The following is an 18,857-nucleotide window of genomic DNA, read 5'->3' as shown; positions in this document are numbered from 1 at the left end:
AATATATAGCCCAGACTTAAGTGCATCACAATCTAGCACTGAAAGTTCTCGCAGACATTTTGAACTTATTACAGACTTTAACTGGAAAGTGTTTCCTCGTTAGTGGAAAATTCTGGATGCGCTGCATGAAAATGAAGCATCTGGTTCATTCAAACGCTTCACTCTTGATAGAATACACGGGCTTCATTTCACAAATGAAACAATCCTTGCTCAAATGAGATGCCACACTTTCTCCGTCATTAAATGAATTGTTTAATAAGATAGTAAATCCTCACCTCTCGGCATAATCGATAGGAGCTTTTTAGCTCTCTATTGGTAATGTGTTGTCACAAGTGAGACAAGCCTCAGCATTAACTCTGCTGTTTTATTCAAACTCTATTCAATCACAAGGTGAAGCTTCACTCACATGGCATCTCAGTTCACAGCAAGGGATCCTGGTAAAATATGAGTGTTTCGTTTGGTTGCAATGATCACAGGCCAAGCAAAGCTGTGGAAGACAAATTTATGAGGCATTTCACCTCCTGGGAAGGAAAAAACCAACAGGAAGGGAAAAATTCACAAATGAGATCTCTTTAGTATCTCAGTTGTTTCACCTTGACAGCAATGGTATGAAATGGAGAGACTTCTCAGGTATTTTACCTGAGAAAAAGACCCCGGTAATCTCATGTGCGTCAAGTGAGTTTCCGGAGAGATCTAAAACTGTTCTTAGATTCCAAAGTCTGCAATCAAAATAGATTTGAATAAGAACTCAAACATTTCTTATAGAAATTCTTCCAAGGCCAGATATTCACATCAGTTTCATAGCACTATACCTTTTTTCCCCATGGAACACAAAAAGAGAAATTTTAAGGATTGAAATCAAAAGATGCTTTACGAGGTGGTTTATAAGACAAGAATTCTTGATGTTTGCAAATGTTTTTGTTGCAACCGCTGTTTGTGTGAGAATGCCTTATGACCTCCGCAATATCTTAATCCCGAGACCTCAGGAAATACTGGCCTTACACAACAAGCTCTATATTTCTCTGGAGGGGGGTTATCATATTGGTTGGATGTGTTTTGATTGCTTGTCACCAGTCAGGAGCAGTAAAATGACTAGATTCAGTGTAAATAATGTAATCACATAACATAATCTGTGTCAAGAAACACAACATCACTGTTACTGTTCATTTGTGGGAGGAAACAACAACCAATCATCTGTACAACTGCAGTCTCTTGGCCTTTTTTAATATTTATAGAAGCAGCAAACATAATTCCAAAATCCACAGGGACTCCGTCTTTGGAGCATTCAAAGACACATCTGTGCTTTCAAACTCCACATAAAAATAATTGAATGTGATCGTGTCTAGGCCTGCTCACAGTACAAATGACTGATGATGTGTGCAGCACAGCTAAACCAGATTGTCTTGCTTTGCTCCCTAGACATCAGTAGGATATTAAATTGATTAAATCTATCTAACCCTAACAAACCCTAGCCCCAAACCCTAGCCATAAAGTCTAACTTGTTACACAAATCCTAAACCTAACCATGATTTTAACAGAAAAATAATTTTTGTGCTCCAAGGAAGAAAGAAAACAGGGTTTGGAACGAGATGCGGAAAGCGTTTTACACAAGGGCGTAGATTTGGCAACCAAATCTGTTCACTGACATTTCCTTTCATCGATTTTAAATTCTGGTCTTTATTGTAATAAAAGTTGTACCTTTTCGTACGAGCCAAGTCATACGATATATTACGATTTCGCCATCTCGCATGAATTACAATTTGTTGAGATTATGTTGAACAGAAAATCAAAATAAAACTGTTTCATAATTGGTCCTGCCGTAGAAATATTTCTGATGAATCCTTCCTTAGCAACTGTTGCCACGCACCATACTATCAGGGAAACTTTTCCTCTATGGAAGCCCTGCATGTTTGGATAGTTTTAAACAAATTTTACAGATATTATAGTAAAATGTGGTTTTCCGCAAGCCATTTATAATACAGAACAGAATAATACATTATTGATATATATATAGATTGATTCAAGTCATAGTAGATGCATTTGTAGCTAAAGTAGCAAACTTTTTGGAGAAATGTTCTGTTCCACTAATGTTATCAGTTGTAATCGCTATCCAGTCGGAGATGCGTGGATATAAAAACAGAGGGGAGTGCACAGTGACACCCAGGACGGAGAGGTGCGGCGACCTTGGTGTGCGCACATGTTAAGTCTCCTGTGTGTTGCGGTTGTACAGAGACGGTTGCACCTCTAAAAAAGCAGATTGTGCCCAAGGCAAAAAATGACCAAAACAGCAATTGCGAGTGGGGTAACCAATGGGGTGTCCAGGCTTCAGTCCATGGTGACCACGGCCACCCACTAGCTCCACCACTGCCAAAGACAAAGTAAGGAGCGTTAAATGAGCAGAATAAAATTTCAGCTCAGAGAAGCCAAGAACCCCACAGTTATTCTCCAAGTTGGCACAAGATTCCATCGGTTTTAATACTGTACTTAACTTACTCTAGCTAGGTCTAAACTCTTGATATATTAACATGCCACTGTTTTTATAATGACTGTACTGCATGTGGATTTTTTTGTCACTATAAGGACATACCGATCAGTCACCAAGGTTTCACAGTACATCTAATTTTAAAAATCACACTGAGTCACCCAGTTTGAAGTTTCTGGGCAGTTTTGCTTCTAAAAGTCTGAATTATTTGCCCTTGGGAGTTATTCGAATTTTGTGTTTAGCTTAAATTAGATGCTGCTTCGTTTGGAGAAATAAACGTAACACAAACGCTTGAAACAGAACAGCCAGCAAATGAAGAACTTATTGTTATGATCCTTATTTTTTTCAAAATGCAGTTACATTCAAGGTGATAAATATTCACATATATTAAGTGATTTAGAAATGAAGTATTATGTATGAACGAGTAAACTCTAAAATCAGATGCCTATGAGCACAGTTTTACCACTAACTTTCCCAATACTGTATTCTCTGGAAAATCAAACAGTTGTGAAGATGTGACCATTAATATCATGATTAATGAATGTTACATTGTTTATTGTACTGTTATACTGTACATTTGAATACAATGCATTTTGATTCATTGTATGGATAAAAAACATCTGAAAACCACAGATCTAGATCAAATTGGATGCCACTCACATGATGAGATTATGTGACAAAAAGAAAGGTCATGTGACAACAAAATAGCATATTACTGTTTGAAATGTTTATAATTGAATAATGCCCACTGATTCACTTACTATTGTTGAGTGTCAGAAATAAGAGAGGCTCAGAACCCAAACGCAGAGTTAAAATAAATGAATGTATTAATACAAACAATAGGGCAAAAATCAAACCAAAAGGGGGAAAAACAAACATAAACAACCCCATAGGGGAAAAACAACAAAGGAAGTAATCCGGGCTGAGGAAGAAGGTAAACGGGGCACAGGACTGACCGGACCGAACAGGAACAAGGTAGGGGAACAGGACCGACAAGGAATGTGACCAAACACAAATACAGGACCGACAAGACAAACTGGCACTGGACAGCACACACAAGGAGACTAAAGTAGGGAGGGAATTCAGATGGGTTAACAGGGGACAGGTGAGACAAATGAACTAATAATAAGCAAACAAGGAGGCGGGGTATGACGTAAGACAGAGAGGCACGCGGCGATACAGAAACAAAACAAAGCCACGTGGTCTCACAAGACAACAAATCACCCGAATGGCATGAGTGCACATCACCAAGACAATGCGGCAATATACACCCATGGCAACCGACAAACAACATGAGAGAATGCGTAGCAACGGCAAACAAAGCGATGCCATGCATTCTCACAGTAAACGAAACCTGAGCGTACATCGCGAGACAAACGCCACGCGATGCACACAACAGGCGACAAAAACAAGACAGGACACCTGTGCGAGAGTTCAGCCACACACACACCCGACACCTTAGACTGAAGTGACTGAACCTCAGCACAACATGAAAACAGCTCACGATCCGGGTGCGCAACGCAACGTGAGCGCAACGCAAGGCGCACCCGTGTTCGCCAGAGACAGACTCGTGTCATCTGTATTGACAGGTGTGCATGCTGCCAAGATGACATAAGCGCGATGCACCCATGTCAATAACAGACAGACATGGAGAGTGTCCGGATCCCGACACGGACCAAAACCGAACTAGACAGGAAGTCAGGATCCAGACACCGTGCTCGCGACATGAAACACAAGATAGACCGAAGAGCGCACGGCAGGAATATGACCGAAACTGTGCGCTCACACAAAGACAGATAACAAAACACAAGACAGACATGGGACGATGATGTCACGGTCCTGTCAGACTGACAAAGTGACAGGACCGTGACAGTTGAGATAATAGTATAGTAGTATACAGTATAGTATGTAGTAATCTAGTATTCCATTCTGTCTGTCACAAATATGAATCATTTCAGCAGCTGACCAAAAGGCACAACTTTTCTTAAAACTGGATCCAATTTGTGGTCCCCTTTTAGATCCGGCAAACTGATAATAGGCGTCCACACTTCAGCTGAATAAGAACAACAGATATGAGTGTCAGAGATTCGATGGTGTCTCTGCTGAAACCATGGAAAACCGCATCTCGTCTCCCATCAAACGCTTTTGTTTTCATTTCAATCCCTTCAGTTTTGGCCTCTTGTCAGAATTCAGCCCTTGTTTTATTCATCACTCTCTCCTTTGCATCTCTGTGCCAGAGAATTGCCACTGGATGCAAATTTGACACTATTGAGGTATATTTTTAAGTCACACGAGAAATAAATATTGGACACTTGTGTTTTCTGGTTTTGATGATATTGCTGGCTTTGTATGTTGGTTAAATATTTAATGAAATGTTAATAATTCAGGGAGAAAAAAACAACGCATCATTTTCAGACAGACATGAATGCTAAACCTAAAACCTAGTGAGCTACCTTGCTACATGGGCAGGTACCTATAAGTGACTGATTTGGAACACTCTACATAGGCAGAAACTCGACTGTCACATAGACAGTCAGAAAAACTGTCAGATAGATACAGTACATAGAAAGAGAAATAAAGAAAGAGAGAGCCATTTAAAGCAAATTAAATGTCTTTTGTGGGTTTGTTTACATTTGAATTTTTGACAGTGGCAGTTTGAATTAATGAGTAATTCGTTGACCAATTTGAACATTCCGTTAATGTTACAGTCTACACCAGGCATCGCAACTGCTTACTGTCTACACTGGATGCGTCAAAGGTAACATTCTAAACCGTTTATTTGTCTTGTTGGCAGGAGTAGCGCCAGCGCGTATAGCGCAAAATGGAACGGGACCATTGCCGTGGGAAGTAGGGGTGCTGCAGCACTCACTCTCGGCGTTCCAGCCCACCCTGTGACGTGTTGTCAAAACAGTGTATGCATGAAAAATGTATGACAATTAATTTGTTATTTGAAAACCGCCGTACTCTGTGTTAATCTCGTTAACGAAAGGAATGACGAAAATGTATAGGGGTATTTTAGGGGTAGATTATGACAAAAATGTTATTATTTTAATTGAAATATTTTATTCTTTACAAAAATGTGAGTAAAAAAGAATACTGAAAAGAAATTAACAGTGCATTCTAAAAAGGTAATGCTAATACTAGCTACTACTTTATTCTATATATTATTATATGTTATATATTTTATGATCATTAATCTAAATCTGTTCGTAGAAATATTTCAACAAATGTTTATATATTTTTCGAACATTTGGTTGTATTTGATTGACACATTTATAATTGGTTTATAGCATTATAGGGTAATAAAGTACCCCCCCCAATCGTTCCCACGACTATGAACGGGACATACATTTACTCTCGGAGCATCGCTTCCAGTGTAGATAGCTTCACTGATTATAATGGGATCTATTTGCTTTTGACGCAACACTTGCGTATGGTGAAGACAGGTAAGTCTATAGGATTTTTCATTGTCCGCTGTGCAAAAACTAAGTCCGATCAGTTAAAAAAGACAAAAGCTGTGTCCCAGCTGATGCACTATACACTAGCAATATATCTATACACTCAGCCTTACAGTGTATACATTTTCAAAGTGCAGTATCGTCATGAATGGAACACTTTTTACTACACGGAAGTATTCGCCATATAACAGCTGACGGAAGTGACGTTTCAAACACATGCGTGTTGCTGATAGCTTTAGCGCGTTAGCCAGCCTCAGTTCAACACATATATCTCAAATGATATTCACAGAGCGAGGGATGATGGTAAAGCATTCAACTTACATTTGTAAGCTGCTGTCTTTACTGAAGTTTTGCCAGTTGCTACATGCTCCATTATTTACAGTCGTTTTGTCAGGCCAGCATCATGGACAGGTACCTACGTCCCTTCCGCTACCTACAGCAAGCCACAAGCGCTGAGTGCATGAAGTGTCCAATATTCCACACTCCGTTTTTAAGGTTGAATAAGTGCATCATCTGGGTACTCATACAGCCTGAAGGTCTGTACCAAGTTTGGTGGATGTTGGAGAATTTAGTATTAGAAAGTTTGGTCTCGATTTAGGGATTTTGGAAAAACCCTAAACCAACTTTGTAGAATAACCATATGTTGGCTTTGTCAAGCAAACATAATTCTATTTTAGTAATACTTTTATTGACAAGGAGAATTTTCACAGTATTGTATGAACTATATACTCCACAATAGGTTTTTGGAAAAGATGGAAAAATACTAGACTCATTTATATCAGGAACAGTGTGCATGAATCTTTTATTTCATTTTCTCTACATCATGCTTTTACAATGTGATGTACCATTAGTTGCCACCCAGTTTTACATCTTCACAATAAGTAAATTTTTTGAAAGTTTCATGTTTTCCAAGCCAAAAAATTGCACACAAAAATAAAGGAATTACCTAAAAAACATACAAACATAAATAACATGAGAAACACATGCCGCAACTTTGCCCTACACTTTACTTTCCAGAAAGACCCATTAACATGATTCGCATCAACATTACAGTGCTCTGAACTTTATGGAGCAAAGCATCTATCAGAAATGTTATACTGTGTCCAAACCAGGCGACAAGTTTCCAGCCAAGTAACCTACATGATAACATGATAATCATTTGCTTTGACTATTTTCACTATTGCGTACATTCCATCCTTTGTTACTGAAAACTGCCCTTCCGTGAAGCCTTCTACAACAGTTTTAATGTGGAGGTCAAAGCGGTGATTGACGCTTGTATCGAAAGGTACGTTTAAGCCTTGATGTGACTCATGTGAAAGGCCGTTAGGACTACAGTAATAGCAACCTCACATATCAGTGTCACTTTAAACACAAAACAAAAATTTTTCCAATACTATCTTCAACAGTTTGTCCTTTATCTTTGTGCAATAAAGTCGTGTCCTGTTTCAGGGCCGGTAGACGTGAGTTAGGCAAGACTAAATGAAATGTTTCAAAGCAAATTTACTGGTATCTGGAAGAATGAGAGACTGATAGACGAGTATTTCAGGCACTTAAAAATCTCTCCCCGTGTCCTTGGCTACAGCGTGTCTTTCTGTGGATTCAGAATTGTAAACAGCTCTTTCGTCTGCAGCACAATAAAACGTGTAGAACAAGCGCAGTTAGACAAGGCAACAGACTATATAAGTACATTCAAACACAATTCTTTAAAGGGATTTCAGGTACCTTCCTATGCAAATGACAAGCTGTGTCGACTCTGAAGCATCTTTTAAATGTTCCCCTAAGGTTTTCCTAATGTTTCTGATGAACCAATGTTATATCTGTCATAATTAAGTCATAATTACTACTACACCAACCTTAGAAATTAATTATCGTTAAAAAGGCTCTGTAAAAATGCATTTGATTAAACACAAATGATGAAGTGACACTAACTAAAAAAAGAAAATTTGGGGGGGGGGCATGGTACCATGGAATTAACATGGTATTTTAAACATGTACCATCGTAATGGTACAACAGTTTACAACTGAATATATGGTTATATCCAAGTTTACCATTATAATACCATGTTTTTTTGCATGTACCATGTTAATACTATGGCATTCTTTGAAGCACCTTGAATAACCAAGTCAATACCAAGGTATATAAAAACCATTCAGTGCCATGGTATTGCTATCTGAAACCATTTCTATACCATGGTACCACCACACTACTTTTTGTAAGGACCCTGATTTCCTTTCCATGCAGATTGAGCTAAACCAATGTCCTGTTTTTCATTTCCTCTCTCTTCTCCTGCCGTCTCTCCTCTGGTCCTCCTGGGGCTTTGCTTTGCTGGACTCGGCTGCCAGCTTTAAGATTGTGGGCAGGAACAGAGTGACAGCTGTAATTTTCTGCTCACAGCTAGCCTGGCACATTACTGTACACATACAATAAAATCAGTGAGTGCTGGCAGCACTGCTGCAACTGCTCACAGCACTGGGGGAAGTCGACAGCCCTCAACTGGTTTGATTACATAATTTACCTCTTAATTCGAGAGGCATTGCAGATGTCAAAAGTTGAGCCTGTTTGGTTCCAGGGGTGGAACTTAATGCTTAATGTTAATTTTGGTCATGAATACACATCAGTCACTGAAACCATCTCGTAGATTACATGATAAATGACTAGCACAGGGCTAGCAAGCCTTTTTATGCATAGTGAGGTACAACATAGACAAAGAGCCTCACAAGTAACGTCACCGACAAAAGACTCGGGTGGAGGTATTGACTACATTCCTCAACTACTGTTCCGAGAATCACGTGACACGCACCACATCAGCACTGTTGTGCTCTACGATTCAATGATCACAATTTAATGAAGATTTCGGAAATCATATAAAAATGCACAGGATCACAATAGTAGTTTTTGAATGTTGGAAAAAATGTCCCGCATCAAACCTGTAGCAATTTGTTTTAGATTATTTCGCTAATAAAGGGTCTATTACGTTGTTTTAAAGGTCGTAAGATGATTGGTGCGCAAAGCTAATGTGCATTTTTGACATGCCGTGATTAATATTTGTCTTACAAAACTTTATGGCATCAAAACATTTGTAGGGTTTTTACAAATTATTGGAGTCTATCAACATTTGCACCTGAGATGTAATTTCTCAAAATACCTGTACTGGTCATTAGCGCAATTGGCGCTCTTTATGATGTGTCTTGCTTGATAGTTAACAGTTTCAACTGAACAGTTAAATAGAAAATTACATGTCAATATGCCTGAAGAAAGGTTCTCACACGAACGGTGGGTATTAACCACTTTTAAAGGACAACTTTGCGATTGTTTTTATGCCAACTAGACTTACTCAAAAGGACACAGGGTTGGAAGTGTATCACAAAGTGTTCTAAATACATACTCAGAAACTGGAAAGCACATTGGAAAAAGAGAAGACAGGTGTAGTGCGTTAGACGACATTTACGATTTGTGTCAATTTATCAACATCCTAGAATTAGTCTCTGGAATTGTAACTTGGTTGGTCGCCCTAAACGACAATCAGTTTGACAGTCCCCTTACTTTGCAACATCACACAACCGTGCTGATGTCCTCTGGTTCATCCGGTTTCTTGGGTTTGCTCGGAAGTGATTTCAGGTACTCAAGGTGCCGTCTTGCATCCTCCTGGTTCTGCCGTACATAGTAAACAACGTATGAAATAACCATAGCAAACCAGCCGAACATGGTCACCAACATTGCGTAGTCGGTGGTCCGCTTCGCAAGGTTGCACAAGTCCGCATCCACTGCAAGAAACGGCTGGCCCTCCTGGTCCCTAAGCTCCGAACTACGGCACAATACACGTGTGGCAGCCTCGTGATTGTGCGCCATGCCACCAAGTGCCTGCTGAAGGGCGCAGTCACAGTGCCAAGGGTTATTGTCCACAATCACACGCGCCTTTAAGCGTGCAAATGCATCCTTGTGCACGCTAGTAATGCGGTTGTGGGACAGGTCCAACACTTCAAGAGATCCCTCCAAACCGATAAATGCCCCCTCCCCGAGTGTCTCCACTGCATTATGGGATAGATTAAGCCTCCGGAGCATCCTCAAGCCGTGGAAGATGCGATCAGGCACCAGCGATATATGATTTCTGTCTAGTTGTAACAGTTGAGTGTCTGGTGGGACATCAGGTGGGATCTCCTTCAAACGTGACAGGCTACAGGTGACGTTGAGCCCGTGAGGGGGGCTTTCGGAACGCTGGCAAGTGCAGCCCTTGGGGCAGGTGCTGGCAGACGGAAAGCACAGGACCATGAGCACCAGGCTCTGTAGGAGCAGACACATGGGGATGGAGCGAGACAGCCACAAGTCCAACGGCGTCATGCTGACAGGCAGTCAACATACTCCCGCCCGCAGCGAGCAGACGCCTGGGTCGTTCATGAGTGCCCCATAGTGGGAAGAGCTGTCACCAAGAGCCGTAGATCTCTGGAGAGAAGCAAGTGTCAACTATCATCGTCTGTTTGAGTCTGTAGAGGAAGAAGACAGAGTGATCGCAAGTCGACAAGCTAATTTATGACCTGAAATAACACCTTGTTACCATCATTAGCTCAGACAATGAAGAAGCAAATATGCTATTGAAACATAGGGAACATGCAAACCATGTTTATTTGGGTGCCATGCCAAAAACATGAAGGGATATATCACCCAAAATTTCCAATTCTGTCATCATAGTTCCATGATGTTCCAAACCTGCATGACTTTTCCTTTTCCATGGATTTTAGGCAAAATGTCATTGTATGGTGACTGAGGTTATTATTCTGCCTAACATCTACTTTTGTGTTTCACAAAGTGTTTTGTGTTTCACCCACATCTCAGAATAGCATTCTGAGATGATATTCTTCTCACCACAATTGTACAGAGTGGTTATCTGAGTTACCATTGACTTTGTCATTTCGAACCAGATGGGCTGGTTTGAGTATTTCTGTAACTGCTGATCTCCTGGGATTTTCACACACAACAGTCTCTAGAATTTACTCCGAATGGTGCCAAAAACAAAAAACATCCAGTGAGCGGCAGTTCTGCGGATGGAAATGTCTTGTTGATGAGAGAGGTCAACAGAGAATGGCCAGACTGGTTTGAACTGACAAAGTCTACGGTAACTCAGATAACCACTCTGTACAATTGTGGTGAGAAGAATATAATCTCTGAATGCTATTCTGAGATGCGGGTTGGCGCTGTTCTGGCGGCACGAGGGGGACCTACACAATATTGGGCAGGTGGTTTTAATGTTGTGGCTGATCGGTGTATAATATATATATATATATATATATATATTTGACTCTTTATTTTTTTTTACTATTCCTTTAAGTCATTGTAACACTGTGACAAGTTAAATACTATTAAGATGTATTTTGTCATAAAAAATGTTGTATTCGTGTAATTTTTTTAAATTACAGTTAAAATTGTGATGTCATATATTGTTAGGTAAACTGTAAAAGAATAAAGTACATGTTCAGGGTATGCATGAAAACGGTGTTGTGGCGAAACTAACTAAAAGTATCACCAATACTAACATTTTCTAAACAATTTCAGACATTTGACAAATTTTCAACAACAGCAAACCTGATGTAAGCAAACCCGAATGTGCAAAATAATTCACAGGCAGACAGCATTTCCTATTGGCCAGTTTTCTGATTGGCAAAAAAATAAATAAAAAAAATATCACAGGCCGTAGTCGTATTTTTTATTTAATTTTTTTTGTTGATTTTCTTCCCTTTTTCTCCCGAATTTGGCATGCCCAAATCCCAATGCACTCTAAGTCCTCGTGGTGGCGTAGTTACTCTCCTCAATCGCGCCTGAGACCATCAATCCGCGCATATTATCAGTGGCTTGTTGAGCACGTTGCCACGGAGACTTAGCGTGTGCGGAGGCTTCACGCCATCCACCGCGGCATCCACACACAACTCACCACGTGCCCCACCGAGAGCGAGAACCACATTATAGCAACCACGAGGAGGTTACCCAATGTGACTCTACCCTCCCTAGCAACCGGGCCAATTTGGTTGCTTAGGAGACCTGGCTGGAGTCACTCAGCACACCCTGGATTCAAACTCGTGAACTCCAGGGGTGGTAGTCATCGCCTTTACTCGCTGAGCTACCCAGGCCCCCAGTCGAATTCTTTTTTGCTGTTTACAGAGTATAGTGCTGTCACCAAGACTGGTGTGATTTAATGACACCTACTTAAGTGATATCTCATATAATATAATAGAACCTTTAAAAGGATAGTTCACACGGGTTCAAAACAACATTAGGATGAGTAAATAACATTTTCATTTTAGTAAGAATTTGTTCATCTAAGATTCATTGGTTCAGTTAGTAGGCAAAAATGTAGTTAAATGCTGCTGTTTGTCACTATTTTTCCGACTCGAGTTGTATTCGTTGAATTTAATGTAAAATTTTCTGTTCAACTGATTGCCATCAATCACCCTAATTAAGATCGTCATTGTTTCTATGCCAGATAAATACTGCTCTGATTCTATTTTACAACATTTCATTATCAGTAGCTTGTTGCTCAAGAAGGTACAGTTTCAAAGTCGCTTCCCCAGCGCTGAGTAAAGACCCTCATTGAGCACACAGTTAAAGTCACCTTACAGAAACCTGGTATATTTCAGGCAGGGGGTCGGTGAATCGGTGTGGGGAAGAGCTATAAATAACACACATTAACACAGAGCACATGCCTCGTTCGTACATACGTGATGATGCCAATCATAGCTTGATGTAAACAACTAAACTGAGGTGAGAGATAAAAGCATGCAGAATTCTCCTCATGTCACCAGCACATATCTGAGAGCACTCCATTTAACACACACAGTCCTTACGGATATAACATCAGACTGATTCAGCTGAACTAAAACAGGTTCATTTATAGAACCGAACACATCAGGACCTTTAATTTCATTACCTGGGTCATTCCTGTTCTGCAGTACCTTTTCAAATCAGTAACCTTTAACCAAATTAATATGCTTGTTTTGCAATTGAAGTGAGTATTTCTTTAAAAGCATATACCAGAGTAACTAGACCTTCAGGAATATATGCTCTGGTCCAACTCAGGCACTTTATTAATTATAACTTGATTATTTACACAATGGCAAGAACATTGACAGGAAGTTAGCTAACTTAGCTTTAATGAGGGTGTCAGCTTGAAGTTCATTTTGATTTTTTTGTTTGTTTTTTGGAGTGGAATGTTTTGGATTGAGACAAACATACATTACAGAATATATCGGATCCATTACTAAAACGTATTGATGTATGAGATGCTATTTGCCCACCGAAATGTTGTCACATTGAAGGATGATGTCACTCAGAACCTGGCTTTGGTTGTTAAAGGGATATTACAAAAAACTAACAGGATGGAAAGTGATATTAATGACATATGACAAATCTATAAAGTGATTATCCATTAAAACAATATTCTCAAGAAAACATGTTTTGTTTTAAACATTTCAATTAGAGGAAGAAAAAAAGTGAGGAAACACCTGGAACGTGTTAAAGGAATATTCTGGGTTCAGTACAAGTTGAGCTCAGTCGACAGCATTTGCAGCATAATATTGATTATCACAAAAATGAATTTCGAGCCTAAAAAAAAAGGAAAAGAAAAAGAAGAAAAAAACTGTGTTACAGTGAGGCACTTACAATGAAAGTCAATGGGGCCAATCTGTAAATGTTAAAATAAAAAAAACTTTAAAATATATTTTTAAAGTATAGACACAAGATGTAAACAATATGTGTGTTAACATGATTTTAGTGTGATAAAATCACTTACTAACCTTTTCTGGGTAAAGTTCTACACAAGTTACAACTTTTTAGCCATGACGATGTAACTCTGTAAACCCTAAAACGATTATTTAAACAACTTTATAGCTGAAATAATACACGAGTTTTAACATAAGAATTAATGTGTGCTTTTTATAAAATTATGAGCTTCACATTTCTGCCTTTAAACCCTCCAAAATTGGCCCCATTGACTTCCATTGTAAGTGCATCACTGTAACCTCCATTTTTGCTTTTTTTTTTTTTTTTTTTCCCATGCCCAATGCCCAATTCCCAATGTGCTTTTAAGTCCTCGTTGTCGCGTAGTGATTCGCCTCAATCTGGGTGGCGGAGGACGAATCCCAGTTGCTTCCGCGTCTAAGACCGTCAACCCGCGCATCTTAACACGTGGCTTGTTGAGCGCGTTGCCACGGAGACATAGCGCGTGTGGAGGCTTCACGCCGTCCACCGCGGCAACCACGCACAACTCACCACACTCCCCACCAGGAACGAACCACATTATAGCGACCACGAGGAGGTTACCCCATGTGACTCTCCCTAGCAACTGGGCCAATCTGGTTGCTTAGGAGACCTGGCTGCCATTTTTGTTTTTTTAAGAAAAGTCAAAGTCAAAATAATTTTTTGTGGTAATCAACATTATTATAGATTGAGCTTAACTTGTATTGAACCCGGAATATTCCTTTAATAAACTGACACTTTTTCATTTCAGAAGTACTGATAGTAGAATATAGTAAAATTATTTAAAATTCACCCCATGTCAATCTCATTGCCATTAAGAAAACCAATTTGAACTCCATCTTTAAAATTGTGATATTCATATTTTATCTATCAAGACATATATGATGGGACAATGAAAATGGAAACCTGGTCTCATAGGATGAACGTTACTCTATACACATTTTTGCAAACTGACTGTTATGTGCCGCTTTCTACAGTTTCCTGGTGAAATGAGCTACAACAACTGTGCGTTTTATTCACTTTCACACAAATCACGAGTACAACTGCTGTTTATGACTTTATAAAAACGTATTTGAAAAACGAAAAATTTTAACACTTGTATTACAGACCCACCTATATATAAACACTTATTCCTATGTCTTTAGCTTGCTTGGTATCTCACCTAATAGAGTGTTGGACTTTGAGCTCGATGGCTGCGGTTCAAGTCCAGCTAAAGATGCACAAAAGCCTAGAAGTGACACAAAATGACAAGGTTGCTTCAGTTAACGTGTATTCTTTTTTTTATTCTGAATTTGCATTTTAAAACACTCAGTTAAGGTTAGGTTTTGGCTAAGGGTAAGGATGTCTGTTTTGTTAAACTCTCATTTCTCTTTTTGGACACTATTGGTTAGGTTTAAGGTGAAGTTTTAGGTTAGGGAGGTATGTTTTATTTATTAAAACCTCCATCTAAAATTCACCTTAAAAACCTTGTCTGATTACAACCTAATTTCGCTCAGTTTTGGTGCCCCCCGCTGGACATTTCACTGGGAAATCTGCAGCCAAACGTGAAACGAAACACGTAATTTCAGTTTTGCAAAAATGCTGCAGTGTTCACGTATATTTCATGTGATCAGGCTGTATAAGATTCCCTAAAAAGACTGATCCAAAATAAATGAATAGAGTAATGTAAAAATAAATATCCCCAGAGTGCAAACCTGAGACAACCGTACTCAGAGACTGTGTGGCTGTTCACTAGAGCTGAGCAGCACTGAACTGCTCTAGTGTGTGTGTGTGTGTGTGTGTGTGTGTGTTGCCTGAGGCTCTTTTGGACCGGTGTGGACTGAATCCCAGGCCCATATCGAGACTGCCCGGTTGATGTAATGTTAGTGCATATGCCACATGGGATATATGATGGCACTTCACACAAATCTCAAGGTTCTGTCACTGCCAGCTTTCTGGTGCAGATTATTACAACTGGCAGGCCATCACAGGAAAGGTAAAATAAGTAGGTGATGATGATACACATATACTGTCAACACTAAACTACTTCCTGAAATTTGGATGAGAATTCTGGATAAATCACAGATGTAAATATATCAAAAAACACATTAAAACAGAGTATCCTAAACCATCTCAAGATATGTAGTAAATCAATGTAATTTTTGCAAAACACTCTTTACACTTTTTTTCTGTTAAAATTACTAATATTTTAACAGTGTATTCTTAATCAGTCTTTTTTCCTGTTTTCCATGGACCTTAAATGTAAATGTAAATGTATCCACAAAAATATCAAATAAAAACATAGTATTCTAAAGTGGGTTGCACACCGGACACGTCTGATGGACGACATGGCACGTTCTAAAATTCGAAACAATTGTTTTCTATGAATGTACACACGCCGCCGCCGCCACTCGGCATCTGTCAGCGGCGCCCACCTACAACTCCAGAGACTGCTCAAATTTCTGCCGTGCCACGGAGCGCAACTCGAACATTTTCCATTAAATTTGACCCAAATCATTATCAATGGACATATTATTACTCTAGCCTTGTTCATTCTTTAAGAAGGGAAAAACCTGGGGGCCTGGGTAGCTCAGCGAGTATTGACGCTGACTATCACCCCTGGAGTCGTGAGTTTGGGTGATAGTGTGTGTGTGTGTGACTCCAGCCAGGTCTCCTAAGCAACCAAATTGGCCCGGTTGCTAGGGAGGGTAGAGTCACATGTGGTAACCTCCTTGTGGTCGCTATAATGTGGTTCTCGCTCTCGGTGGGGCGCGTGGTGAGCTGAGCGTGGATGCCGCTGAGAATAGCGTGAAGCCTCCACACGTGCTAGGTCTCCGCGGTAACGCGCTCAACAAGTCACGTGATAAGATGCGTGGATTTACGGTCTCAGACGCGGAGGCAACTGAGATTCATCCTCCGCCACCCAGATTGAGGCGAGTCACTACGCCACCACGAGGACTTAGAGCGCATTGGGAATTGTGCATTCCAAATTGGGGAGAAAATAAAAATAAAAAAACCTTGCTAACTTTTGTGTGTACTGTCTGCCACGTGAACCTCATCGACGTGCCCCGTTTTTAATACCTGTGCCGTGTCCTAGCCACGACGCGGTGTGATGCTTCTCGTCCGGTGTGCGACCGCCTTTAACCATCTCAAGAAATGTAGTAAATTAGTGTAATTTTTGCAAACCAACCCTGCAAAAATCCTAAACTGTATTTGTTGTTGCTGTTGTTATTGTTAAAAATACATAAAAATGTATGTTAAAAAAAACAGCCAGAACTTTACCGCAAAAAACTACAAAGATACAATTTCAGGCATTATGGGATATTTAAGTGATTGAACATTTTACTGTAAAGCTAAAGGCAATTCATACTTTTACAGCTAAAAATAAAAAAAATTAAAAATTCACTAGAAATGTACACAAATTGTTAAATATAATAACGCTTTTTGCTGTATACTGTAAGATAACTTACCCTAATAACAGGTTTTTACAATATGTAAAAAAAAAAATCTGTTAAAATGATTCATTTAGTGAGTTTTATGTTTAAAACGGGTGATAAATAAAAATAAAAAACAAGATAAAATAGACTTATATTCAAGATGCATTCTAAGTCAATTTTGTTTAGATATTCGAACTGATGAAACAAGACAAATGTAGTGAGTTCTCCCTCCTACAGTAACAGACGCTATTGACATTGATAAACACATTGTTCAATATAAATGTAGTCAAGAGTCATTATCAGACGGACATCATGTTTTAATATTAAAACACATCAGTCCAGACAATCAAACGGATCTAGGTCACAAGTCATGAAGCTTTTATCATCATTTCCATAACCATCAAAACACATTAAAGTCCATAATATGACTATAATGAAGCTGGGGGAAGAAATCATAATAGCTTTAATGCACTTTGCGATGATTCATTCATTTAATAACTTTGAATCTGTGGCAATATTACGCTTGGGTATTGTGGCTGAATATTCTATCAACAAAGATAGCTAAACTATCCTACTTCAAGATAAGGATAAGGATAAACTGCACTGATATTTTTGTGGTTCAACAGCAGAGGGGTACTTGTGCATTTAATGCATGCAAAACATGCATTTTAAGTCTAAAAGGGGGGATCTTGCCACAGCAAATAGTAAAGAGTCAAGTATGGTGTTTAAAAGGATTATATGGCACAATACAAAGATTGGTCAAGCGTAATAACAGTCCAATCACATAAGTGTCACATCAAAGCTTTGATCCCCTGATTCCAATCCTATTGCCTCTTACATGAATTCTGACCCTTTCTGTGTGATCAAAGGCAACTGCACACCAGACAGCATCCAATGCACTCAAAGCCAGTTCTAGGCACTTCTAAATAAGGGACTTGCATATTGGAAATAACTTTTTGTCTGCTTGTTAAACAATGATGAGTGCTCATATAGATTACAGTTGATGTTTTGCACATCCTAGTGCATTGTGAACCAGAGCCTACATTCAGTAAATATTATTATTTGGGCTTTATTCTCTAAGATTAATCAATAACTACCACAAAGTTGTTCATGCCAGGCTGGTTTTAGATAAATCAGGCATAAGCCACCCAAGCTGCAAATACAGATTGCACAATAAAAACAATAATGAAATGTCATATGGTGCATGCCATATGAAATGGGCGCAATAATGCAGCCACACAGACTGACGCATGTCAAATCATCTTATTTGATTTTGCATGCACAGTCCTGCAGTTATATCAGCTTGCAACATGTAGATGTTGCACACACACGAAACAGATGAATGCACGTCAGTCTCTAACACGTTTGTTTAATGCGTGTATGTGCAACAGGCGACAAGCGTTTTCTTACCTGCGACAGAAACACTCATCAGTCGCCGCATCCGTGAAGCTGACATCTTCAGAGAATCATGCAAACATATGACGTGATGCTCGCGCGCCTCTTTTCACATGCATTCTCACATAGTTGGAGATTGTTGGCTGATGTTCGTGGCCAGAGGCTCTGGAGTGACTGACTGGGAGGGGTTCGAGGGTTCGTAGTGGTGGTTGTAATTTCCGCTTCGCGATTCTTTTGAATGACTCGGTCGAACCGATTCGCTGAGTCAAAGCGATGTGAATCTCTCGACTGTAAGGGATATTTTTATTTAGATGTTGTTTACATTATGGAGCATAGTTAATATAGATATATTTAATAATAAC

At 39.5% G+C, this 18,857-nt stretch overlaps 1 protein-coding gene across 1 annotated transcript; it reads right to left on the bottom strand.

Annotated features, from left to right (window-relative positions):
• Window positions 1-6,723: 6,723 nt before the first annotated feature.
• On the bottom strand, window positions 6,724-18,655 carry LOC127420671 (leucine-rich repeat-containing protein 3B). Its single transcript, XM_051663121.1, has 2 exons — window positions 18,511-18,655; window positions 6,724-10,422 (listed from the first exon to the last, which is right to left on the bottom strand). Exon 2 carries the CDS (start codon window positions 10,277-10,279, stop codon window positions 9,494-9,496), a length of 786 nt encoding a protein of 261 aa, XP_051519081.1. The 5' UTR covers window positions 10,280-10,422; window positions 18,511-18,655; the 3' UTR covers window positions 6,724-9,493.
• Window positions 18,656-18,857: the final 202 nt, after the last annotated feature.

Source organism: Myxocyprinus asiaticus, chromosome 30 (genome assembly GCF_019703515.2).
Source record: "Myxocyprinus asiaticus isolate MX2 ecotype Aquarium Trade chromosome 30, UBuf_Myxa_2, whole genome shotgun sequence".
NCBI classification, from domain to species: domain Eukaryota; kingdom Metazoa; phylum Chordata; class Actinopteri; order Cypriniformes; family Catostomidae; genus Myxocyprinus; species Myxocyprinus asiaticus.
This window is presented reverse-complemented; position numbering and strand designations above follow the sequence as displayed.